The sequence below is a fragment of the Kwoniella bestiolae genome, chromosome 1 (assembly GCF_000512585.2).
Source record: "Kwoniella bestiolae CBS 10118 chromosome 1, complete sequence".
In the NCBI taxonomy this organism is placed as follows: domain Eukaryota; kingdom Fungi; phylum Basidiomycota; class Tremellomycetes; order Tremellales; family Cryptococcaceae; genus Kwoniella; species Kwoniella bestiolae.
This window is the reverse complement of record NC_089241.1, coordinates 4269831-4294431: the sequence shown is the minus strand read 5'-3', so window position 1 is coordinate 4294431 and position 24601 is coordinate 4269831. Positions and strand designations below refer to the sequence as shown.

Here is a 24601-nt window from a genome sequence, read left to right as displayed (position 1 = left end):
ATAACTAGATTGACGAACTATCAACCTACCAAATCAAAGTCCCACAAACGAAGATAATCTGCCCACCACCGCCAACAGCACCACGGCGATGACCCACCTCCAACTTGGTATTATCCAATTCTGCGCTCCGTGCGGTTGATGATGCACTACAGGTATAACATCTTTCGGTTCTATCGTATTTGGAGTCGTGGCTGCGGATGATTCTATCGAGGTGGTGGAGGATGGAGTGGTGGTATTTGGGGTTACGACTTTGGATGTCTCAACGTCGATTTGTGTCAGCTGGATTGTCCTACAACCGGAAGGAGCAGGCAACTTACGGAAGTAGGCGCGGGCGCTCCTTCACCCATATCTGGTAAGTCTTTCATCTCTGGCTTGGCGTACTAAGCAAGAAGGTCGACGTCAGCACAATTCCACGGGGACGATTAGAAAGGGTATGGGAAGAGGCTTTGTTTCTTCTACTTACGTCTGGGAAAATATCCTAAAACGTCCAAGGTTATCATATCAGCGAATTACATCCACCTCCTCAGTTCAGTCTTCCGACAACTCACTCTAAATTTCTTATTCGCAATGTTAAACGCATGACTCTGCTTGGCCAGTATCTTCTTATCTGCTTCCGAGGTCTTGACAGCACCGGCAGTGATTCTGCATGATCAGGAGTCAGCTGTTTCCTGCTAGAAAATAGCAACGCTATAGCTGATCCATCGTAGACGTTCACGTACTCATCCGAAAGCATGAAACTCAATAAACCCGTTAAGATGGTAGCTACTGACCAAGCTGCGTTCCATCTGAATTATGACGGATCAGCTCCCAATTTGGTTTCCATAACCGAAACGGCAGCTGACATACGTGCTAGGATGGCTGTGCAACGGTCCCTCATCAGCTTCTGATCCGGTCGGTCTAAGGAAGATAGCTGACTCACTAAGAAGTCATGCTCATACAGATCTTATGGCCCGTCTCGAACCTCCCGGAAGGTGTGAACATCTTGACGTCGGGAGGTTTGAATGCTGTTCATTTGACGAATTAGCAAGAGACCACTAATAGCTATGTTTGTATTCCTTGGTTGGGCTACACGTAGCTGTGACTGTAATTAGACTCACGATAATCGCTAGGGAACCATATCAATCCATGGTACTCTCCTCCCTCGTACGGCGTGTCAGGTGGGCCTCGCTATGATGATTGATGGGATATACGTATAAGCTCAATTCTGACACTTTGTAATTGGGAAAGCTTACAATGATGAAATGCCCTGTACCAGACAGAACAGAAAGTCAGCTGCTGTCGATCGATACATCAACTCAGCTGATCAAAGTATGCCCACACTCACAATCAAGTATGTTCTTCTCCTCCGGACATGCCCATATGAACGGTGGAGGTGATTTCTGCATGGCGAGGTACTCCTGCATATATCACATCAGCTAAGATACTCGTGGGGAGTATGCGAGAGGAAGCTGACCTTCTGGAGCTGCGAAGAAGGGGATGTCAGTATATTGATCTTCCTGTTCGCATGAAGCCGAAGAAGAAGAAGGGAAGGAAGGAATGGGTGGTTGACGGGTCACCAGTCAAGTAGACGTACCCTCTTCTGAGCGACCTTGGTAGCCATTTCTGAGGCTTATTCCTTCTATATATCTATCAATCGGATGGATGAATTGGGTAAGATGAGAATAGAAAATAGAGAATGATAAGATGGAAAGGGTTGAATGGAAGGCGACGAGTAGATTAGAGTTGATTGTTGATGAGGTTTCACTTATATACACAGCGTACAAAGGGAGTGATAATGATGACCCCGCTGATAGGCAAAGTGCTATGACGTGGCATTCGTAGCATATCCGGTCAAATACCTGGGTACCTTCGGTACAATCGGCGCCGAACTGTTCATGTTGATCATGTTGATGTTGATCCTCCACTTGAGAGCGACCATCTGATTACAACCATGAGATATATATATACATACGTACGACAGTCAGCGACACATGTATGCACTCGACCAGTTTAAGAGAGAGAAAAGCAGAACACTGTATCACAATGGGCAACTTCACTTCCAAGCCTGCCTCAACACCTAATACGATGAAGAAGGATTTCCTAAAAGTCGAAGGCACGAAGATCACTCTCCGAGGCGAGGAGGTCGTTCTCAAGGGGACTGCCATAGGAGGATGGAGTGAGTTCTTGACGAATATTATCGTCTGTACCAAAGCAACATGTCAGACAATGTCAATGGAGTGAGAGGCTCGAAGTAGAGACTGATTCTGACCTCCGCGGCGGATCGCAGTGAACATGGAGAACTTCATCACTGGATATACGGGGCATGAACATCAGGTCCGAGCAGCTTTGAAGGATGTTCTGGGAGAGGAGAAGTACGAGTACTTCTTTGATAAAGTAGGTGATACATTGTCAATCCATATACGAACGTCTTAACTAGCTAGCTTGACGATATTCACTTCAATCTGACAGTTCCTCGAGTACTTCTTCGGCGAGGAGGATGCAAAGTTCTTCGTCTCGCTTGGACTGAACTGTATCAGGGTACCCGTATGTCTAAGCTCGCATGATTGTCAAGGAAGCTCCTTATTGGGAACTGCAGATACTGAGATATATACCGCCTATAGATCAACTACCACCACTTCGAGGACGACATGAACCCCCGAGTATTCAAGAAAGAGGGATTGAAGCATCTTGATAGGGTGATCGATATCGTAAGTCATGGTCTTCGAGCAACTTCACAGAAATCCGAACCCCTGATTGGTCCAGCTGATTTGAGAGGCCCAATTCAAGTGCGCAAAACATGGGATCTACACTATCATCGACCTGCATGCTGCTCCAGGAGGTGAGCCGAGCATGTCGTATCATCATCGCAAGTACTCACTGTTGATAGGCGTTGACGAAAACTTGTCATGTTCGTATAGGTCAAAACTTCGATTGGCATTCCGACAACCCCACGCACAAGGCCGCATGTGAGCATCAAAATTCTTTCTTCAGCAATTCTTCAGTTTTCTCAGGAACGTTTTCAAGTATCGGATTGAGAGGCAGACAGCTGATGAATACGCTTAGTCTACGACCACAGAGATTTCCAAGACCGAACTATCATCCTCTGGGAGCACTTAGCCAGGGTACGTGCATCTTCAGATCACCTGCCTCACGAGATCCCGACACTGACCTGCTCATCTTGCAGCACTACAAGGACAATACTTGGGTAGCAGGCTACAACCCGCTCAACGAACCTACCGATGAGAAGCATGTTCGTCTGATTGATTTTTACGAGAGAGTAGAGAAAGCTATAAGGAAGATTGATGGGGATCATATCTTGTTTTTGGAGTGGGTGGTCTCTTTCCCCTCATAATCAGCAATTCATGTGTCGCTGATCTGGCTCGATCGCTCGATCGAAATAGTGGAAAGTAAGTGATCTGATCTCCTGCCGATGTGGGAATACTACGCTGATGCGACCATGATCGTAGCACGTTCGCGGCTGATTTCAGTCATTTCGGTAAACCTTTACCTAATTCGGTATATACCTGCCACGATTACTCGAAGTGAGTGGCCCTTGCCTGTTTACAGGTGGTTCTTGTAGCTGTTGGCTGATCTGGCACATTAATAGCTATGGGTTCCCAAGTGCGCCAGAGCTGTACACTGTGAGTTAAGCCAAGTGATACCTATGTGGAGATCATCATTGCGGATCATAATATCGTTGTATGATCCAGGGCACGAAAGAGCAGATCCAGCTCCACAAAGATGCTTTCGAACGGAAGACAGAGTATATGAGGAAACACAAGGTGAGCTGATAACAGTCAATGACAAAGTCATAATGATTGCTGCTGATTCTGGTGAACTGGACTCACAGGGTCCGATCTGGGGTAAGTCATTTATCAAGTATATCCTGGAATATCAGATCATATGCTGATTCATCCTTGTGTATGATAGTCGGCGAATTCGGACCAGTTTACCAGAACGCTCATGATAATATCCCCAATTGGGAGACAGTCAACGATAGTAGATTCGATGTGTTGAATTTACAGCTTGATATTTACGATAAAGCCAAGGCGAGCTGGTCGATCTGGGTATACAAGGGTGAGCGGCGAAGCACAGGAGAAATTCTTCTTCTCATTGAGAAGAGCCGTTGACTGACGAACAATTGCCGGGTTTGTAGACGTCGGATTCCAAGGGATGGTATATGCGGGCGAATATACACCTTATGTCAAGCTTATATGGGAGTTCCTGCAAAAACAGAAGGTAAGGGGCCTTTTCTGCTGCGCCTTGAACAAGATCAGCACGTTCGACTCCACATCAACATCGTCTGATCATGATAAGCATTGTGTAATCACAACATATTAACCACAACTGATACTCTGTTGCTCGGACACAGCGCCTAGCAGCCAATAAATGGGGAGCGGACGACACCCAAGTCCGAGATCTCTTCAAACCCATCGAAGAATGGTTGACCGCCAACGCACCCACCATCAAAACTCGATATCCCTCCTCAGGCGGAGTCAACGACTCATGGAACGTTTCGGGGCACTTGTCGAGGTTGGTCAGGAATATACTGTTGAGTGAGGAGATGGTCAAGGAATATGCCGAGTTGTTTAGGGGGAAAAGTAGAGAGGAACTGGATGAGCTTGCGAAGAGTTTTAAGTTTGGTATGTCCCGTTCTCATCTTGATCTTGTGATTCGACTTCCAGAAATTTAGGAGTGACTCTTGTTCCTTCCGGTGTGTGGTGTGAGCTGATGGTAATTGTTCTGTTAGACAACTGTACACAACGGACTAGACTCAACGAGATTCTCAAGAAAGATTCGAGACGTGGCGAGAAAGGGGGTCATGCACAGATTAGCGAAAAAGCGCTATAGGTCGGTATGATGGATGTACAGTATCAATTCAACGTGTCGTATGAAGGATAAGTTTGATTTGCAATATAATCTTGATGACCTCGTCGACTCGCGAGGCCAAAGTCTTCGACCTTTCCATGGGACGAGCACATCCTTCATTATGTCTACTAGCCCAAGACGAATTTATCCAAGATTCAATAAACCCCCTCATGCTCAGCTCCAACTACGTTCCCACCATTTCTTCGTGACCGCCTCTCGAAGGTCATACAACATCGTGTCAGCCCACAAATATCCTCCAGGCAGTAGATTCTGGTGCAAGCTGCAAAATGCATCAGCAATCTTCATCTCGTCCCCTTGTCCACGAGTAGATAATTGTCAATGATAGACAATCACTCACTCGTCCTTCTGATGATCTTCCATACCCATCATGCGCCTCCCCCACAACCCCAGATCCACACCCTGCAAGACGCTCTTCTGCTCCGAGCTGGCATCTTCCAGATCCTCCAGGGCAGATACAGCCGCCTCGTGCAGGGGAGATAGTCTGTTGAGTTTCTGTTGAGGTCTCTGGGGTTTGCCGGATTGGTTGCCTTCGAAGAACCAGCCTGACATTGCTCGGAGGGCTACGGGTATGGGACTAGGTAAGCCATCGCCTCCATAAAAGTTTGGGCTGGAAGAAAGGCAAGGAGGGATCTTGGGTCTGAAATGTATGGATGATGGATTTAGGATACACGAAGGAACACTCACGATAATGATGTGTAGCCCATTTGAGCTTGGTCTCTGGGAACACCTGTCTGGCGTGCATGAGGACTTGCCGTATCCTGACTCTGTACCAGTTGAGGCGTTCTCTACGGAAAATATCAGAAAATCAGCATTCAGACCCAGGTAGATGTAAAGAGAAATCGCCATCACGAGAGTGCCTGCCGACAAGGATGACCTGACAATTAGACACGACACTCACCTAGTCAATCCCTCACTTATGTCCTTTCCCTCAGCCGCATCTTCCCTCATCCATCTTGTCGTATCCCACAGGGCTGATCCGACGTATGTTAACTCTGGAGCTGTGGATGATCTGCCTGCTGCTTTGATGTACGGTTGGGCGAGGAGGGTCAGGCGGGATTCGATAGTGTACGGTGGGATGTAGTCGTTCTGCGTAGCGTGGCGTATCAAGTGGGTTAGCAAGGAGCAATCTGAGAGCATACGCTGATCTGACCACCGTACTTTGAGAGAATTGGATAAACCGATATACGATGGGGAAGAGGAGCGGGGGGTTCACTCCGATATTTGATTGTGCTCACCCTCAAAGTCCAAAAGTTCTTCTCGTCCAATCCATAATTAAACACCTGAATCACCATAAGATCTATCCCAGGTATATGACAATAATGACCCATATATCCACCTTCGTTCCCCACATGCCTCGAGCCATCTCTCTTGCCATAGGTATACACCGTACTGTTGCTTGGTTGCTCCGAGATAAGAGGTTCGGGTTGGATATCTTCGACTTCTACCGGTACATCCCGGCGTAGAGGATGATCATGCGTGGTGTGGTATGTCTTGGCTCGTTCGATCTCTTCTAAAGTCTCGGGCAGTCTTTCTTCCTCGGATTTGGCCTCTTCGCCCTGGATCTTGGGTGGGGAGAAGGGGTGACCCCATGGCATCTCATGAAGTGGTTCGCCGGCCATCTATGAGTGGGAACAAAAACAATATTCAGCTCTTGCTATATACAACGAGATAGTAACTGCTGAATGTCGCTCATCTAGCATAGCAATTCCCATCCCAGTGAAGAAAATAACATGATATCCCACTCACCTCGCACAAGTACTTCACATGGAACCTACTAACGCTATCCCCCAATACCAATACAGTCTTGCCCTTAGCCCAGCTCACATCTTCCCATGGCTTCCCGTCTGGCCCTAAGTCCTGCTCCCACCATCCCTTTGGATCTTTCAGATCCGACTCGCCCGACGGAGCTTTGATATCCCATGAGGAGCGGATAAGAGACGCAAGAAGGAGAGGTGGGGAAGAAGCGGAGAATGGGATCCAGCGGTTCTCGTGCGGATTGTATTTGGAGTATTGGAGGAAACCTGGCAGGAGGTATGGGTTTATAGTTGATTTGATGCCGACGCTGCGTCAATCTAGAATTAGTATAATACTACCACTCTTATACCATCATGATGCTATCGCTAGTGAGATAGCACGTTTCGATTGGACATAGAGGGGTAGAGGAGAGTGTTCAACCTACTTCGTCCGTATATCCCATCCACCCAATTCCAGCGCTATCAAGCCAACCGACACGCATAGTATCACGTCTCGTATCTTGCGCCATACATTCCATGGGATGTAGGGTGTAGTCATGCTGCGAAGTCGTGGCGAGTCAAGGTGGTGGTGTTATACTGTGCGAGTCATTCTATATCGTACGCATAGATGTGCAACTGTAATTCAGTGTGGATCTAATCGTCCTTTGCTCGGTGACAAACGCGTTGGACTGGAAAGGATGTTTGTTTTTGATTTTGATTCTGTGCCTGATAGAATCTATCTTCTCCTGAAAACCCTTCTTCATCTTGAAATGAACAGTCGGCAAGGTCTATGCATTCCAAACATTATATATAACATCTATACTATCAAATCGATCAGACTGATGTGGAAAATGGAAAGGAACGAGATAAGGACACAATTAGATTGAACAGTTGGCGAAAAGCAAAAGAATTATACGGTTTGATTTAAACAACACAAACCCTCTACCGCTTGACGAACTCGCTCCTAGTCTTCAACCAAGTCTCCAAATCCAACATATCTGGATTGATCTCCCTCAACTCCTTGACATTCGCTTTATAACCATCATCCCTGAACCAATCCAACATCACGCCCATCTCCTTCACTCCGACCTTCAGGGCCGATCCGAGGAAACTGAACGTCGTGGGGACCCTCTTTCCAGTGGCAAGTTTGAACTTCTCATTCATCTCTTCCCAGCTGAACTCTTCGCCCGCTAGACTTAGGGCTCTACCATTATATCTTTGAGAGTCCGAGTGTATGAAAGCCTGAGCAGCGAAGAAACCAATATCGTACGTTGAGATCCAACCCATCGTCTTGCTCCCCATCGTATCCCTCAGAGCAGTCAAAAAGACCTTCCCTCCAAAACCAGGGACCAAATTCTCCATGAAAATGACTGGTCGAAGGATCGTCCATCCCATGTTGGTGCCCCTTGTTGAATCGCGCAAGTGTTCTTCGATTAGATGTTTGGTCTTGAAATGCGGTACGGGCGTGGGGTTGTTCCATGATCGCTCTTCTCCCCCTCTGTCCACTGAACTATATACGAAGTGCTCCACGTTGTATTTCAACGCCTCGTCGATGAGCCCTTTGCCCTGCTTCACCTCGGTGGACGTGTTTGTGTCGTTCTCCCTTAATGATACAGTTTGCACGGAGAATACACCCCAGATCTTGTTGTTCGGCGAGACCTTCGCTGCGGCCTTGAACAGGTCCGAGGGGCTGTCGAGATCACCTTGGACGAGCTTGATTGATTTTGAGAGGGATTGGAGTTTCTGAGCACCGGTGGAGTTGACATTACGAGTAACAGCGAGGATGGTGTACTTGTTGGTGTGGGTATTTGATTGGGAGATGAGGTGCTTGATCAGGGCTCCACCTTGTTTGCCTGTGGCTCCGGTGACGAGGATGGATCGGGACATTGTGAGTGTGTTGTGATGTGAATGGGTAGGGGATAGATTGGACTTGTGTTATACGAATGACGTTGACGAAAAGTGCTTGGGCTGGATTGGAAGGGAAGTTGGATAATTGGTATGGGTTTGAGATTGAGCGGGAGAAGTGATTGAAGATTTCTTGAAAGATGCAATCCATTTCAGAGGTATTTATACCTTATTTCTCATCCCAATGTCCGTCGGCCTACCCAGCAGGTATTCATAATTCATGATGCTTAGCGATACTGGTCCATATCAATCAGCCAAAAAAGAGTCATGAAAAAACCACGGAGAAACTGATCATTGATAAGCTGAGTGCGGACGTTGTTTGGTAATCAGCTGGAATCACCGGGGATTCGCCGGTGCACTTACGGTATTTGTGATGTAGTAGTTGGTCACCTTCGTTTATGGGAATATCATCTATGCATGGAAGGTGCGACTCGACGATGCAAGCTGATGATGTTATATTACATACCGCTGCATAGAATGATTTCTACTAGATTTCCATTGCGTCAACAACGAGTGGATCTTTCCAGATCGAATTCGGAGCGGCCATGTGAGGAGCGACAATGGTACCAGCTGGTCGAATATATCTATCAAACTACGGGTACAGCTTGAAGGATTCGCCGAGCCAGCTCGTAGGCCATCTACACTGAGCAGGACACCGAACAGCGCAAGTCGTCGCTGTGAGGAAATCAGAGAATGGTGTATCAATCAGTATTGCGAGCATTGCGTGAGTCACTCTTCTGCGTAGGAATGATTATACTACGTATGTACTAATGGATCAAGCCAAACTTCAGGGTGTATATAATATATCGAAAGGACCTACTCTTCGAAGGCAGAAGTACTAGTGAACGAATAGCAGAAGAACTCAACTCCAAGGAGAAACCAACTCATCCTTCCAACTCTTCCCTTCCCATTAGATCTTGGTATAACCGCTCCTCTCCCTCAACCACTCCTCAACCCCCATCATCCCCGGATGTATCCTCCTACATTCCTCTATATCCGCTCCGTATCCATCATCCCTGAAACACTCCAACATCAACTGATAATCCCTCGCCGCCAATCCCAGTGTCTTCCCCAACACGCCAAACGTGACTGGCACCCCCTTGCCCGTGACCTTCCTGAACTTCTCATCGAGCTCCTCAAACGTAAATTCGTCCCCCGCGAGCGAGATGGCCCGACCGTAATATTCCTCAGGGGTCAAAAACGCCTTCGACACAAATACGCCGATGTCAACCGTGGAGATCCATTGGCATTTTTTGTTTCTCAAGATATCTCGATAGGCAGTCATGAAGATCTTGATATCGAATGTGGGCTGGAGGTTCTCATAAAACATTGTTGGTCTGAAGATCGTCCATCTCATTGAACTGTTTTGTTCCTTTATTTGGTCCAGGAGGTATCGCTCGATATGATATTTCGTCTTGAAATGAGGTACGGTCGTAGGGTTCTCCCATGATCGATCGTTCCCACCCCTATCTCCCGAGGTGTAGACGTAGTATTCCACCCCGTTCTTGATGGACTCGTCGATAAGTCCAAAAGCCTGCTTGACCTCTGGCGAGTCGAGGTAGTTGGGGTATATCTTGGGATCTTTATCCTGCATCGAAAACACCCCCCATACCTTATTATCCCCCGAGGGACTTAGCTCCCTAGCTTGACGGAATATTTCGGAGGGGGAGTTGAGGTTGCCTTTGATGACTTTGATGATTCTGCGTGATCTCTCGGATTGGATCAGCTTTTGGGCCCTGGGGGTGCTCGGGTCCCGCGTGACTGCTAGGATGGTGTGTTTCGATTCGATGCCTGGTGAGGAGAGGAGGGCGTTGATTAGGGCGGAGCCTTGTCGGCCTGTTGCGCCGAAGACTAGTATGGCTCGGAGAGGTACAGAGGGAGAGGACATGGCGGGTGGGTATGTAGATGAAGTATGAGGGTGTTGTAGTTGTATTTATCGGTAAACGTGTGGAAGCGAATGGAGCACTTGGTTATCACACGGACGTGGTGTTCTGTAAGTTTAGGGGTTACTTGTGTGTTCGAACAATAAGATCGGTATGAGAGAAAAAGAAGAACATTCCTTCTCGGAACACGATCCTCCACATCCTTATATACCCTTTTTCCATCAGCATACTACCAACTGGCTGGATGAGCTGGTAATGGCTGTACAATGTACGATGAGAAAGTACCGGATCAAACCTCCATGATTTATGCCCAGACTGTATGCGAGATATCCGGATTGTCCCTATCCTGTCCGTGCCTTTTTGCCAATAAGCTCTTTAATCTTTATATCATTAGTCAGCAGTCAGCACCAATCCCCCGAAGAGGAACGTGGGCTGTGAGCATTGGGCGTTGAGCGTTGGGCGCTGGGAGCTGTATACGATGCGTGGATGCTCTTGCTCTGGTTTGTTCAGCAGATTATCATGAGTAGGGAAGAAGATACAGAAGTTTGATCGGCCATTGACCTGCTTACGTATTTGTATCGCACAGTCTTTGTCATCTGGGTTTGAGTATTTACACGATACACCTGGGAGTGATCCATGAGCGAATCTTTCTTCCCTCTTGTTGAACTATCTTGCATCCCTTGACTATGTATCCATCATAAGTGTTCACGAGCATGAATATTTGACTCTGGGGATACACACTTTCTCTCTCAATCCGAGATAAACCTCGCGCGCCCCATAAACCATCTCAGCGAGGAAGAGCGAGAGAAGAATACATGCATACACCTGTTCTACTGATCATTTCGGACCATTTCAATCCAGACTAGAAGGAAGAGAAAGATAAGAAAACAGAAATTTCCTATATATATGTGATGTACTTGTACTGTTTGCTAGACTAGACTTACTCAAGAGAATTCAGATTCGGATCAATAATAAAAAGGAAAAAGAAGAAAACAATGTATGTACCGATACCGTGTTACTATGAATGACCAACCCTATCCCAACGACGCACCTCTCCTGTGTCCACTCCCCCTTCCCACCCCTCCTTGCCCCTGTCCAGCCCCACCTCCCTGCCTATTCACCCCACCTTCATTCCCGTACCACAGCGCACCCAATAGATCTTTAGCTGTAGATGCTATATTAGCCGCTCGGCCCATTATGCTAGCTCCGTCATCGTCATCTCCTCCTACTCCCACGCCCTCTCCAGGACCAGAAGGAGGTTGGTTGATAAGAGTCGGTTGGGCGTTGGTCCCTACATGCGCTATCGTCGCTTTCTTCGCTGCGCTGGTACTTGTATTGGTGTTGGTATTGGACTGAATAGAAGAAGAAGATGGGTTGGCGGTAGAAGACGAGGAGGAAGGTTTAGAAGAGGCAGAAGCAGATGATGTAGGAGAGATGATGGTTGGTGGATCTGCTTTCGGTAATTCGTTGGAATTGGCGATAGAAGAGGGTGAAGGAGTAGAGTTGGAATGGGGTAGAGAAGCTGGAGAGGTATCTTTCAAAGGTCGAAGGGAGATCTAAAGCTGGAAATGTTAGTCAGACCGAATCTCTCTTGTAAATATTTGTAAAAATATCATTCGATGAGAAGGAAGAGCCTACTCACTTGGGGTGATGAATGCGGAGTAGGGGTGTTTGATCGATCAGGTACATAGTTGGCTTGATCCTTGTCTTTGCCAGAGGTAGAACCCGAAGGAGATGGTTGCCACGAGACACCTTCCTCGACTTTATCTAATTGAGGTGAACTAGCTGAGATGCCCGATTTCCTGGGTAGAACCTGTTGAGCTCCCGAACCACTTGCGCTGTACTCGGTGGGTGATCTAGCTGACGAAGCCGAGCCGAACGATCCGGTGGAACTTGTCGAGGTACCTCTCGAGGTGGATCTATCGTTCAGTCCTCTATCCCTCGAAGTCGTTCTTCCCCTACCGCGTTGTTCGTCGACTTGGGCAATCGGGGCTGTGGGCGAGGTGACAGGTGATCCGGTGGGACCGACGTTGGGCGTAGAGTAGTCGTATGGTCCTCCGGAACCTGAAGAGGAGCTTCTCATACCTCCTATACCAGTCGCAGCTGAGGGGGTGTAGTTGAAATACGCCGCAGGGGGAGATGAAGGTTCAGGGATTGGTGCGGTGGAAGTTTGAGGTGATCGAACCTTCAAAATACTTCGACTAGGTTGAGGAGGGGACATGACGTTCAATGAGGATGAGGATGAACTATTGGAAGATACTGAAGAAGGTTCGACAGATACTGAGGGTGACTGCGATTGTTGTTGCGATTGTTGTTGTTGCTGTTGTCTCCATTTGGGTTGAGGGGGCGGTTGACTGACTGTGGGTGGCGCTTGAGCCTGCTTGTTGGGTGATGTTCCGACATGAGATGGTACAGGTTGAGCGGATGCTTTTCGACCATCATCACCTCCTAGATTGGGTCCACCGAAGTAGTCGAATCCAACCGACCCGTAATCATCTTCATCTTCATCGTGATCTGCCCATTTACCTGTATGCCTGTCCACTTGAGGTGAAGGGAAATCGAACGATTGTTGGCTGTGTGAACTTGCCGAAGGTGATTGGTATTCGGGAGGAGGAGCGTAGATCATCGCCCCAGAACTTCCAGGCAGGTTGAGCGTCTTCAGCACGGTGGGAGCGATCTTGGCGATAGTCAGATGATCCGAGTTTGACCCGGACGACGAGTTTCGAGATAAGGAAGGTCTTGAGGATCTGCTGCTTGATGACAACGAAGAAGGCGACTTCATCTCCAACATCTCGTCGTCTGAACTATCCAGGTTGCTGGTGGTTTGGGCTTCTCTAGGCTCGTCCAGTGCGATCACCTGTTCGACAAAGGTGTTGAAACTGATGTGTTTCTTGTTACCCGCATTTGATCCATCCGTAGCTGATCCAGGCGAGGTGACAGAGGGTGCCTTGTCGTTGTTGATATCTCGATTATTGGCCAAGGCAGTGGCGGTACCGACATCCAGGTTGAAATCTCTAGGTGGTGATTTTTCCCTTGTGACAGGCTGTGTACGAGCCCTCATCACGTTAGTGTCTGATTTGCTTTGCAGCAACATCGGCCGATCCATATCACTGTCATCGTCCCTCTCGTCCCTTGAGGTGGCTTCGAGAATGGGTGACGACGGTCTTGGTCCGGTGAGCATCTCGGATAGCGTTCGGTGTTTGAGAATGGGTTTTGTTGTGACAGGTGGTTTGGGGTTGGGTCGGTCGATACCTAATCGCTCATCGGTGGAAGCTACTTTGAGGGGTCGGACGGGCTCGACGTTGGCGGTGTGTAGGGGACCGTATAGCCAGGTGACATCGGAGTCTTTGAGCCTGTGGTTGTGTAGTGACGAGATCATGGGGAGTGGAGGAGATGATGGAGTAGATGATGGCGTGCGAGAGGGTGCACAGCAGCGCAGGCACAAGGGGGAGGGGAGGGGAAAGGAAAAGAGAGAAGAGCAATTAGCGATATACTCTCAACTATGATGACCTGCTCCAAACGAAACGTTCCTAAATCATGTGCTTGCTATTCAAAGTCCGCTCCACATCACCACCGGCGTGCCCTTTACTCCTCCCATCGCTTCTAAGATGCTACAATATGACCTGAAACAGCACTCACCAATTCAACGTCTCCGGCGAGATAGTCTTCAACTTGTTCCTCTGTTTCTGCCAAGTCCTCCAACTGGCATTCTCCAGCCTCACACCATTGGCAATCTCATGCTTGTGTCTCGTCATGTTCCGCCATGACGCCCACACGTCCTCCTCGGACCAATCGTGGGATAGGTAATCTACACATATGGATGGTAGACGATCTTGGATGTCTTCTACGGAAGGGGCAGCGCTGGAGTCGATAGGGAGAGAGGTCTGGAGTACAAGTTAAACGTGGGATGGTCACAAAGAAGAGGGAAAATGTAAGGTAAGGAGGAGAGTGAGGGGGTTGTCAGCTGCGCACTTGGTTGTCATGGTCATGAAGAGGTGGTATGCTCACTATGGGTGGTATGATCTGAGCCATATTGGTTTGGTGGAGTGTACAGTGGGGTTGCTCGTATTAAGCGAGATGATAGGTGGTAATGAGAGTTTGGAGCCAGTTAGAAGTGTTCGATCGGGTTCTTCGTTGTTGTACGGTGAAAGATGAGTCGAGTGATGTATGTATATACTATCCTATAGTCGAACAGTGATGTACTCGCACTATGTATCTGGTGGTGTACTCTCTTCTACTCGTGATCGAATGAGTGATGAGTGAGGATGAAAGAACAGAATGATCCACAGCGGCAAGAGTGGTTGAGTACTCGTATTTGATGACCAATCTCCACTTGACGGAGATGATGGATATTCCCCTGTGATTTCAAAGCGGTGTTTTCTGTGATACTACTGATGATGTTACCGATGTGATCCTGATCCGTCGAGCATGTATGATGTTCTGGTGATGCTTGATGGTGATGATGCTATGCAAAGTGTGGTAGTAAGATGATATGGATGGATATGATATGGTATGGTATGGTATGGTATGGTATGGTATGGTAATGATTATAATTTTGAAGGGTGGTTGTATGGTGTAATACATGAATAGGGTAATACTATAGGGTAATAGTATATGGTTGTAGCTGTATGGGGGAGAGTGGCACTATCACTATCACTCAAAGTATATAACCGGATTACATTATTATCCTATATTTAATAACACCATATTCGGTAATTCCTATTCTAATTTCACTTTTTCAAATAGTGACCTATCGGACCGCCGCAGAGGACTCAGTCTGATACCATACAATCATGCCTACTGGAGTACTTGTAGTCTGACTGTCATCTGCTGACATATACTTCCACTTGCAGATCATTCCTCGATTATATGCTTCCTCCCGTCTATAACCATACATATATATATACAACATAGTCACGAGGTCAACTATGCTGGTAGCAATGACGAGTGCCAGTATCATGCCGGACTGGGTACTTCCTTCCCCCAAAGGATGGATACAAGTTATCAGGTGCCACTTGTTCACATGCATATACTACTACATATCGTATCGTATTCCGGGATTACTTTACACTTACTTTGCTCAGGTTCCATGTATTGTCATTAAAGTTTCATCATATTCATCTGTTACCGCCGGTTGATTATTGTCTGATGGTATTACCCTTTATGTGCTATCGGATCAAATCGGTCAAACCATTCACCGTTTAAAGGATGGTGAATAACTGATTTCTTCTCTTTCTCTTTCTCATGCAGACGCAAAATTTTCGATCATCTTGCCTTGGTATTGATTGTGTAGTAGGGTAGGGTACGGCCGTGAGAACATGTATAGGGATGTACGTTATCGCAGCACCAACCCGAAGAGGATCGTGTTGAACATCGGATTAACCTCTCTCCCTCTCTTTCCCTCACATCAGGTGTCAGATATTGTTTTGGTTTCGGGATTCATTTGTTGGCACCCGTGGTATCAAATTACCACATCCCAATCATTCACATGAGTCCATGCCATACCATTGCAAAGCTGGGTTGGTAGTCGATCATTCAGGATAGAAATACAATCGAGGGTGATCAGCTTGCACATCCATACTGTTTCTTACCGAGGGAACCTCGAAAATATTTAGACTATTGGAGTACAAGCCACTCACGTATGGAATAATTTTACCCTTGGGGGATGATATCATATCGCTTTGAGTTAATTGTCGGTTACCCTTGTTCATATGTGTCCATGAATGATAATTAATCGACGACTTGCTTGTTCATCTGTGCGTGCATGTGAATGCGAGACCTCAAGTTGTATACATACCGCAACTCGATCTGCGCTCTGCGCCTGAGCTGAATCTCGCTGGACAGTAAGGATCACCATCATCTTCTTCACATAATCTTGATTCTTGATCCCGTACCTGGTGCTCAGTCATCGTATATGCTACCCATATGCTCTCTACCTGAAGTATCTTACTGCGCATGTATCCTCCGCCATCCCACTTGAGACCGAACATATCTGCATATCCTCTCCTGACTGGTTATAGCCATGCATTCCATACGAGCCGACAATCAAGTGTTTTCCGATATGATATCCAACATCAAGGATCAAAAACTTCAAGAGGCAGGACGAGCTTCTAACAATCTAGACTTCTACTCTACCTAATCAAAGGACGCAAGAATATGGAAATGATCATGTTAACTATCCGTCAGAGACGCACCTAACACCATTAACAAGATACGTTTGTCTAATCCGATCCGATCTGCAGTCATGCCCAAACCCAGTAGCCAAAACCCAATATTGTTGATTCAAAGTCCCAAAGTTTGCATCCGTATGTGGACCCCGTTTACATGATCTTACATCCCTCGTCTCCCTTATCCAGCTCATCCACCAATCCACCTGCATCCCTCGATCTCTGGCCGCCCGTTCGGCCCTGGAGGTCAACGATGAGCACGCCGGTGTTGGATGGATCGACGTGAGCTGTGAGGTTGTACCTGCGTGTGGTGTGGGGGGCTTAGCATCAAGATTGACTGACTGCTTTGAGGGATATGACAGAGATGGGTATCAACGTGATCTGGGGGTCATCCCGTCCACCTTTCGCCGACGTCTGATCCATCTGATATCTGATATCTGACGATTCACAAAGATCTCATGATACCTTCATCATTTCTGTCCTTGCATCAAGTTGCAAGAGAGAACAAAAATCATCCAACTCACTTAACCATCAACCCCTCTACTGCAGGCTTGATCTTCGCTCTACCCCCCTGTGAATGAATCCCTTTACCAACTATCACCCGCAACTCCTCCGATCCACCCCGCTGGGAGGTAGTTATGGCAGATTCGACTCGTTCGATAGCTTCTTTAACGTATAGGCCGTGTAGGTCTATGGTGTCGGGTGGGGAGGATTTATTGTTTTCTGGTAACGTAATGTATGAGCATCAGTATCAGTATCAATGTATCTGTCTCGCCTTTTCTTATCCTTGACATGAATAGACGACCTTATATCTTGGGTACTACATGGACCAGAGTTGAATTGAAACAGATAGATGGAGAAATAAACGTACCCGTGAAAATCCATGCACTGGCCTCATCGTCCAATTCATCTTGTTTCCTTTGATGCGATTTACCTTGTTGAGATAACTCGTGGGCTCTTGCACCGTCGCCTGATCTGTTATATCACGTTAAGTGAGATCTAGCAGCTTTCGTAGAGGAAGAGCGCGACTCACTGATAAGCTGATTGAGATTCTGCAAAGCATCTATAGTATGAGGTATGTGGTTAGTAGTGTATTGAAAATTGTAGACAGCAGGCGAACCCACCGATGAGCCTCATCACCCTCCCTTCTCGCTCTATCTCGCAGATCCGTATATCGTGCGTTGGTAGCGTTGATCTGATCTTGGTTCTGTTAATAGACAGGGAGAGGAAGAGGAAGAGGGAGAGGTGTTAGTTTCACTCGTATTATTTTCGTGATATGATATGGTATGACACTCACCTGAGCAGGATGGTGTGGACCCACCACACCCCCAGGGGGTGAATGCGGTTTACTTATTCCCGCTCCATTCGATTGCCAATGTTGTTGTTGTTGATTATTGGCATGGTATTGTTGTTGATGGTGAGGCTGAGGCTGCTGGATGGGAGGGTACTGTTGTTGTTGTTGAGGATGATACGGTTGTTGTTGGTTCTGATGATACCCCTGATAACCTTGTTGGTTCTGTTGATGTCCTGCAACATTGGCCCAAGAGGGCTGTGATTGCGGTGGATAAGCTTGTTGCTGTTGACTATATCCTGGATGATACTGTTGCTGCTGCTGTTGGCCTGGGTATCCTTGTTGCTGTTGAGGTGCAGAGGGCTCGGACGTAGATCCACAGCATATCTTAAAGAGGGAGGTGAGGATTGAGAGGAGGGAGGTGTTGTTGTTGTTATTGTTGTTGTTGTGCGACATGGTGAGATCTGACTAGCGAGTGGCCAGAGATGGAGAAAGGGACGAAGGGAAGGGAGAGGAGAGGGATGGGCAGCAGAGTAGCAGATACCCAGTTGATCTACACCCGAGCAAGATGGATGAATTGACGATGAAGAATAGGTGGATGATATGAAGATTAATTGGTTTTGGTGATATTGATGATGTCTTATGGTAACGTAACCGGGAAGATGTTCCCTATTCGTGACACGTTCAACGGTATATATATAGATGACAATCTCATATATCATGGCCTCATTGATACTCTGTCAATCACCAAGATCCCAATGCAATATGCGTAGGATACGATGCGATGTGATGTGATTTTACCTTGCATTGGGTGTCATTGCAGCAAGAGAGGAGAAAGGCATATCACAGGAAACGAGCACGAGGGCACCTCTGAGGCATCCCTTTCATCTTAGAGGGGGAGTGACAATCCTGGTCTGTGAGAATGACTGCTTCGATAGGCAGAAGTGTAGAGAGCAGAAACAAGGGGAGCTAGACCAAATACAAATCACATTTCATGTATGTAACAAATCTACAGTGAGCGACATCATCCCTCTCTCTGACTCTCTCTACCTTTATATCGAAAGGTTAGACTATGCCTCGATCTTCTTCAAGTTGGGATGCAGCTTTGGATCAGATTGTAACACCCTATCTACAATCTTCTTGATCACCTCGGCCTTGTTCTTGTCCACTGCCTTGTCGAGGTCGGACAGTTGGGTGGTGGTGGAGCTGTCGATTGATGATTGCGAGGAGGATGTTTGGGATGTGTGCTGTGATTGAGCAGGTGGCAGGGGCGAGAAACCAAACGGGGGAGACAAGGCGATTGAGTGTGTTCGAGATGAGGTTGGATGTGAGGGTGTTGGTAGGTTGAGAGGTAAGGGAGTGAAACGATGTCAGCTGGGGTATTTCTGACGATTCATGAGACTGAACAAGAGAGACGCGGGGATGGTACGTGATGGAGCAGAGGTAGGAGTGAGACGAAGCACATGTCATTCTGATCATCATAAATATTGGATGACCCCACTCACATCCTTTTCAAACTTCTTAAACTCGTCCTCCTTCTGAGCACGGTACGCCTCGATCTCCTTGGCGGCTTCTGACCTGGCGTCCTTGAGCTTCTGCACTCGGTCTATCACATCGCGAGTGCTCTGGTCAGCTATCTAGCACTTCTTCTAGCGACACCCAGCAGACAAGCTGTTGCATGGAGTATCAACCCACATTGCCTGGCCTTCTGAACCACCTTTGCAGCTTCCTTCTCGGCCTCGAGGAGGGTTTGAATACCTTGTGAGTTTGCGGCCTGGACAGAGAGGTGGAGTGTCAGCTTTGTCTTCTCAGAGAGAATGAAGGGTATCCCAGCTCACCATGATGGTTGTATGTGTGCCGTTCTGTCACTGATGTATGATAAGAAAGGAGTATATAGTATATATATACGTATGATATTGATTGAATGAATGAGCGACACAACGATGAGCACCGCACACCGTATCATCCGGTTCAAAGCGTCACACCTGGATAGAGATAGGTGTGCGAGCACGTGGCTTTCAAGGGGTGCCTGGTGCGCCTATTTTGTAATTGTGCCTTCTCGTCACCTCGCTGTCACTCGACCACTTTCGACTTTTGACCAAGGACATCATATTCATCAACATCTCTTACTTATCCACCTTACATCCCCAACCTCACACTCACACCCACTCCACCATGTCCCTCTACTCAGAGGACGACCTCGGAGGCTACTTCCTACCGGACGACAATAACCCTGGCGCGGCAGGTTCATCCTCAGCCTCAGCATCAACATCCGGAGACCCATTACACACCTTGACCTCGGCATTGGCACTACCCTCGGAATCGACAGCTCAGCAAGAAGGTCTGAACGATGCTGCGAGGAAATTCGAGGAGAACCCTTCAAAGCTGCCTGAACTGGTTCCTCAGTTGCTTGGTTTGATCTCTGATGGGGAGGATTCGATGTTGAGGTTCTGGACGTTGGATATGATTGCGTTGGCTGTGGGGAGGAGCGGGCTGAAGTTGGATGTCAAGCTGGGTGGTGAGTTTGTTGTAAAATTCTCGACCGACTTATACCTCTCGTCGAATGCCATGTAACTATATTCAAAGGGTATTATGATCATATACCAAGGGAGAGAGCTGATATATCCTATATCGCGATATAGTCGCCCAACAATGCCTAGAAGCACTATGTAAACTCCTCTCCTCCAATTCCATCTCAACCATCAAAGCGGTCATACCCATATTCTCAACCATCTATCCTCTCTTATTCCGACTATTAGCTACTTCAAGACCACAGCCTGAAATCGTGGAGATGTTCAATACCTCCAAAATGAGGATACTCAATTTCGCGCTGGATCCCAATTCTCAGCCGAACAACGTTGGAATTAGAGCTGTCGCTTGGAAGTTCTTGCAGAAGGTGGTATTAGCTGGGACGAGGGCTGCTGGGGCGGATCCCAGGGCAAGTCAACACATCTATAGATGCTAGCTGATCCTAGCTTACGACCTTTATATCTACCGCAGCTCCAGCACAGAGCAACGAACCCTAACGACGTGAATTTCACGATGATCCAACCTGATTGCGCGTTGAATGTGAATGAGGTGGAAGAGGAGGGAAGCGCACTTCTGACTCAGCTGGTCACTCACCTATATTCTTTATCGTGGGTTGTCATTACATCAAATCACTCTTAACCAACACGTGTCTTTACCTCGCCTCAGTGCTAAATATCTGTCATTCATGATCAGTGACCCAACGCTACTCCATCCAATCATCAACACTCTCCCTATCCTCTGCAAATCCCGACCACTCATTGCAGACGCCTTGATAAGCTCCATGACGCTTTGGACACCCTCTGCCCTCGGTGCAGCAGGTAGACAACCCATGGAGATCAGAGCGGTTGAGAAGACTATGAGGGTCGTGATGACTCATCTACTGCGGTGAGTGACCTGCTCCTCAATACCAAATTCCGGTTGTGTACGTATGATGCTGATCATTTCGTGGTCACACTACCCAGCCACCCACCATTCTCCAACTTCTCTGCCCGTCTCAACGAAGCCCTCCTCCGCCAGAAACAACGTATGGAGCATGCCTTCGCTACCGAAGCGTCCATGAGGAGGGAAAGGAGGAAAGCCAAGACTCCAGGTAAACACCCCATGGAAGTCAGCGAGAACGAGGCGGAATCAAGCGAACAGGCTCAGAAGAGGGCCAGGCTGCAAGTTGATCTGGGTATTCGACCTGGTACTGGACGGGGTAAAGGGCTTGAGGTTGATGTTGGTGATCTACCGGTGGAAAGTGTTATCGAAGCTGTTATGCAGGGGTTGGAGATTGTGCCGTTAGAATTACTGAACGGTGCTTTCGAGGTGGGTACGCTCCATGCGATACTTGAAAAGAGAATGCTGATGTATAGAACCTCGTAGAATGCAAGAAGAGCTATTATCGAAGGTACACCCGATGCTATACCCCTTCTCGCGTCTGTGCTTGGAGTGGGGGTTACCAAAGTAGAGCCGAAGGAAGAGGATGTGGATGAGATTCTCAATCCACTAGATATGGATCTAGATGATGACGACTTACTGGTAAGCTACTCCTGCTGCGAAGTCCTCCTTCATCAGCTTATATGTTTTATGTACAGCTCGAAGGAGATGATGAGATACCACAAGAAGACGAAGATATGCCCCTTACGTTTTCCTCATTCACCCTACCCCAACCCGAACCATTAGATCCGGAAGATAAATCATATGTCCTCTCCACGGCGTTACAGCGAATATGGACGACAGGGGCGGATCTCTCGACGTTACCTGATGCGCAAGAGGAAGTGCAGACGGACGCGATAAAGCTGGCGGTGAAGCCGAAAGAAATGTGGATGTTGCTTCTTGCTAGGCTTGCTACGAGGGTGAATGGGGAGAATGATAGGGAAAGGAGGAAGGCTGTGGCCGATTTTGTGGTGGAGGATTTTGTGAATCGGTGGGTGCAGTTCCTGCAGGACCAATCATCATGTCTCGATGGTGTCACATTCACTCTGCCAATCTCTGAAAGCCTTGACCAGAAATGATCCTGATCGTCGTCTGTGGTGATACTACAGCTCAAAGTTCGCTTCGATATGGCTCAACGAAGAATGGTACACCTCCAAAGTCTCTTCCTCACCTACCGATTCCTACACCGATAACCTCATATCCATACTCACCGCCTACCTGCCCAAGATCGACGCCAAGGATAAAACCCTATTCGCATTCGTCTCAGACTTGCCTGAAATCCCACCCCAGCTCATCCAGCTCCTTGAAGATCTGTGTCAAGATACCGATAGGAACTTGGTTGGATTCCTGGCTCTGAGAGATATAGTCGAGACTCGTCCGCCTGCTCGACAGTTGGCTTTGGAGACTTTGTTGGGACTGTGTACACACCCTGAAAGAAGGGTTAGAGTACCTGCCATCATCACTACTGTTAGGAAATGGGGACCTGACTCGCCGATGATGCCCAAGCTTGTTGATTTTGCGTTGGGTGTGTTGTGGAGGTTGAAGAGTGGTAGGAAGGAGGTGAAGGGTGAGGATGGGGAAGGAGGTGAGGGTAGGGAAGGAGCAGAGGATGGTAACAAAGCTGAAGGTGACGAGGTCAAGATCGAAGATGAAGATGTGACGATGGAAGATGACAACTTGGATATACCTAAACCCGTATCCTCCAAGTTCCTGCCAATACCATTCGACATAACATCAGAGACAGTCCAGCAGCACGTCGAACTATGTTTCGCACTCACCAAACGGAACCAACAACTCCTAGATTCCATATTCACCCTCTACCCATCACTTCCCTCGTCCGAGATTCAAGATGCCCTCGAAGCGCAACTTATCCCATTAATTCAGAGTCTTGGGCCAACGGAGAAACTGCTGGATATTCTGAGATCGTATAGAAAGGGTACAGAGGGACTGTCAATGAGGATTATAGGGATTTTGACGCAGAGTGGATCGAGCCCTGCGTTGGTGGGGGTAGTCAAGAGCTTGTTGGATGAGCATGAGGTTGAGGGGAAGTTTGTGGCGAGCGTTGTGGGCGATCTGGACAAGGTAAGTCGTACCTTCTGACGCCAGAGGGTTGGGATATGATAGTCCTGGAGAAAATTTAGCTGATTTTATCCATCTCTTCGTGCTTCAGGCTGAGATCGAGAAACAACTCCCACGGATCGTATCGCTCCTTGCCAATCCCGATGACAAAGACCTCGTACGCACTGCTTTCGCTTCGATGTTGGGTAAGATGACTCCTGCGGATCTCATGGTTGCTATTCATCGGGATGAGCAGAGTCAACTGAAATTTACTATTGAGGGTGGGTCGATCTGCTCCATATCAATTCGCCCAACATGATGACTTCCACAGCAGATTACTGATTATCTTATGCTCCTAGCAATCGGAATCTGCTTCTCAATGACAACAGTCTTCCGATCAGACGTCCTCGCAAACTCGATGTCCAGAATCGCCGACCTCCCCACCCAGTTACCCGTCGTATTCCTCCGAACAATTATTCAAGTAGTCACCACATACAAATCGCTCATCCCCTTCGTGGCAAATCATATCCTGCCTAAACTGATAGCCAAGAAAATATGGAAGATCAAAGCGATATGGGAAGGGTTCATTAGGCTTGTGAAACTCATCTCACCGGCGAGTTTCGGTTCGTTATTGCAGTTGCCCAAGGAACAACTCAAGGAGGTCGTGCAGAAGCAGCCGAGTTTGAAGAATGGGCTGAAAGGGTTTGTTATGAATAAGCCAGGGGGGAATAAACAGGTTTTGGCTGAGGTGAGTTTGCTGTCTTTCTTTTTGGTCCCCGTCCTTGCTGCAGATATTTGTCTATACCTCTCCCCCTCTCCCCCTCTCCCCCTCTCCCCTTCTTCCCCTGTCCCCCTTTGTCCCGCCTTATTTTCTCCTCTCCCTCTAGTGACTCTCGTCACGGTTTCGCCCTTCTTTCGCCTTTGGCTCCTGTTCCGAATCCCGTCTATTCCTCTTGTCCCTGTCCCACATTCGCCTTATTGCGCCTCTACCCCTCCTCCCCTCCCCTCTCCCCCTCCCTGGTCCCTGCTTTTTGTCTCGTTCCGGCCCGTACTCCAGACTTGTCCGCTGCCCCTTGACTGCCGACATGCTGATCGAACAACGTATCATAGATTTTCGGCGAAGAAGAGCCAGCACAGACGCAATGATCAGGATCATGATTGGAATGACCAAACCATGGCCCCATCAGTACCGTTCTTCAGAAAACTATCAATCATCGCTACGTTTCTATACTTATACATCTGCAACGA

General features: G+C 47.8%; 9 protein-coding genes across 9 annotated transcripts; 2 read left to right on the top strand and 7 right to left on the bottom strand.

Moving 5' to 3' along the window:
- Positions 1 to 33: 33 nt before the first annotated feature.
- Positions 34 to 1600, bottom strand: I302_101611 (uncharacterized protein; the record flags this gene model as incomplete). Its single annotated transcript, XM_065869316.1, has 11 exons — positions 34 to 258; positions 318 to 380; positions 464 to 478; positions 549 to 642; positions 720 to 785; positions 847 to 858; positions 920 to 1004; positions 1098 to 1167; positions 1233 to 1246; positions 1325 to 1397; positions 1574 to 1600. 11 exons carry the CDS (start codon positions 1598 to 1600, stop codon positions 34 to 36), a joined length of 744 nt encoding a protein of 247 aa, XP_065725388.1.
- Positions 1601 to 2022: 422 nt separating this feature from the next.
- On the top strand, positions 2023 to 4830 carry I302_101610 (uncharacterized protein; the record flags this gene model as incomplete). Its single annotated transcript, XM_019186994.1, has 16 exons — positions 2023 to 2155; positions 2267 to 2373; positions 2449 to 2523; positions 2601 to 2687; positions 2767 to 2818; positions 2898 to 2945; positions 3043 to 3101; positions 3164 to 3306; positions 3447 to 3521; positions 3587 to 3620; positions 3690 to 3761; positions 3830 to 3842; positions 3910 to 4056; positions 4136 to 4218; positions 4352 to 4622; positions 4730 to 4830. The coding sequence occupies 16 exons, from the start codon at positions 2023 to 2025 to the stop codon at positions 4828 to 4830; spliced, it is 1500 nt and encodes a 499-aa protein (XP_019049872.1).
- A 192-nt stretch (positions 4831 to 5022) lies between these two features.
- On the bottom strand, positions 5023 to 7161 carry I302_101609 (uncharacterized protein; the record flags this gene model as incomplete). Its single annotated transcript, XM_019186993.1, has 7 exons — positions 5023 to 5128; positions 5207 to 5429; positions 5554 to 5654; positions 5768 to 5955; positions 6105 to 6488; positions 6616 to 6931; positions 7049 to 7161. 7 exons carry the CDS (start codon positions 7159 to 7161, stop codon positions 5023 to 5025), a joined length of 1431 nt encoding a protein of 476 aa, XP_019049871.1.
- A 383-nt stretch (positions 7162 to 7544) lies between these two features.
- On the bottom strand, positions 7545 to 8489 carry I302_101608 (uncharacterized protein; the record flags this gene model as incomplete). The annotated part of the gene is made up of 1 exon (XM_019186992.1): positions 7545 to 8489. One exon carries the CDS (start codon positions 8487 to 8489, stop codon positions 7545 to 7547), a length of 945 nt encoding a protein of 314 aa, XP_019049870.1.
- Positions 8490 to 9417: 928 nt separating this feature from the next.
- Positions 9418 to 10395, bottom strand: I302_101607 (uncharacterized protein; the record flags this gene model as incomplete). The annotated part of the gene is made up of 1 exon (XM_019186991.1): positions 9418 to 10395. The coding sequence occupies one exon, from the start codon at positions 10393 to 10395 to the stop codon at positions 9418 to 9420; it is 978 nt and encodes a 325-aa protein (XP_019049869.1).
- Positions 10396 to 11424: 1029 nt separating this feature from the next.
- Positions 11425 to 14422, bottom strand: I302_101606 (uncharacterized protein; the record flags this gene model as incomplete). The annotated part of the gene is made up of 4 exons (XM_065869315.1): positions 11425 to 11946; positions 12033 to 13743; positions 14030 to 14274; positions 14399 to 14422. 4 exons carry the CDS (start codon positions 14420 to 14422, stop codon positions 11425 to 11427), a joined length of 2502 nt encoding a protein of 833 aa, XP_065725387.1.
- Positions 14423 to 16710: 2288 nt separating this feature from the next.
- On the bottom strand, positions 16711 to 18304 carry I302_101605 (uncharacterized protein; the record flags this gene model as incomplete). Its single annotated transcript, XM_019186989.1, has 6 exons — positions 16711 to 16858; positions 17082 to 17280; positions 17429 to 17532; positions 17591 to 17620; positions 17682 to 17764; positions 17855 to 18304. 6 exons carry the CDS (start codon positions 18302 to 18304, stop codon positions 16711 to 16713), a joined length of 1014 nt encoding a protein of 337 aa, XP_019049867.1.
- Positions 18305 to 18918: 614 nt separating this feature from the next.
- Positions 18919 to 19689, bottom strand: I302_101604 (V-type ATPase, G subunit; the record flags this gene model as incomplete). The annotated part of the gene is made up of 4 exons (XM_019186988.1): positions 18919 to 19095; positions 19354 to 19454; positions 19544 to 19622; positions 19687 to 19689. The coding sequence occupies 4 exons, from the start codon at positions 19687 to 19689 to the stop codon at positions 18919 to 18921; spliced, it is 360 nt and encodes a 119-aa protein (XP_019049866.1).
- Positions 19690 to 20023: 334 nt separating this feature from the next.
- I302_101603 (uncharacterized protein) lies at positions 20024 to 24499 on the top strand (the record flags this gene model as incomplete). The annotated part of the gene is made up of 11 exons (XM_065869314.1): positions 20024 to 20366; positions 20491 to 20786; positions 20849 to 20985; positions 21071 to 21262; positions 21340 to 21685; positions 21743 to 21898; positions 21955 to 22286; positions 22405 to 23377; positions 23466 to 23634; positions 23713 to 24101; positions 24464 to 24499. The coding sequence occupies 11 exons, from the start codon at positions 20024 to 20026 to the stop codon at positions 24497 to 24499; spliced, it is 3369 nt and encodes a 1122-aa protein (XP_065725386.1).
- Positions 24500 to 24601: the final 102 nt, after the last annotated feature.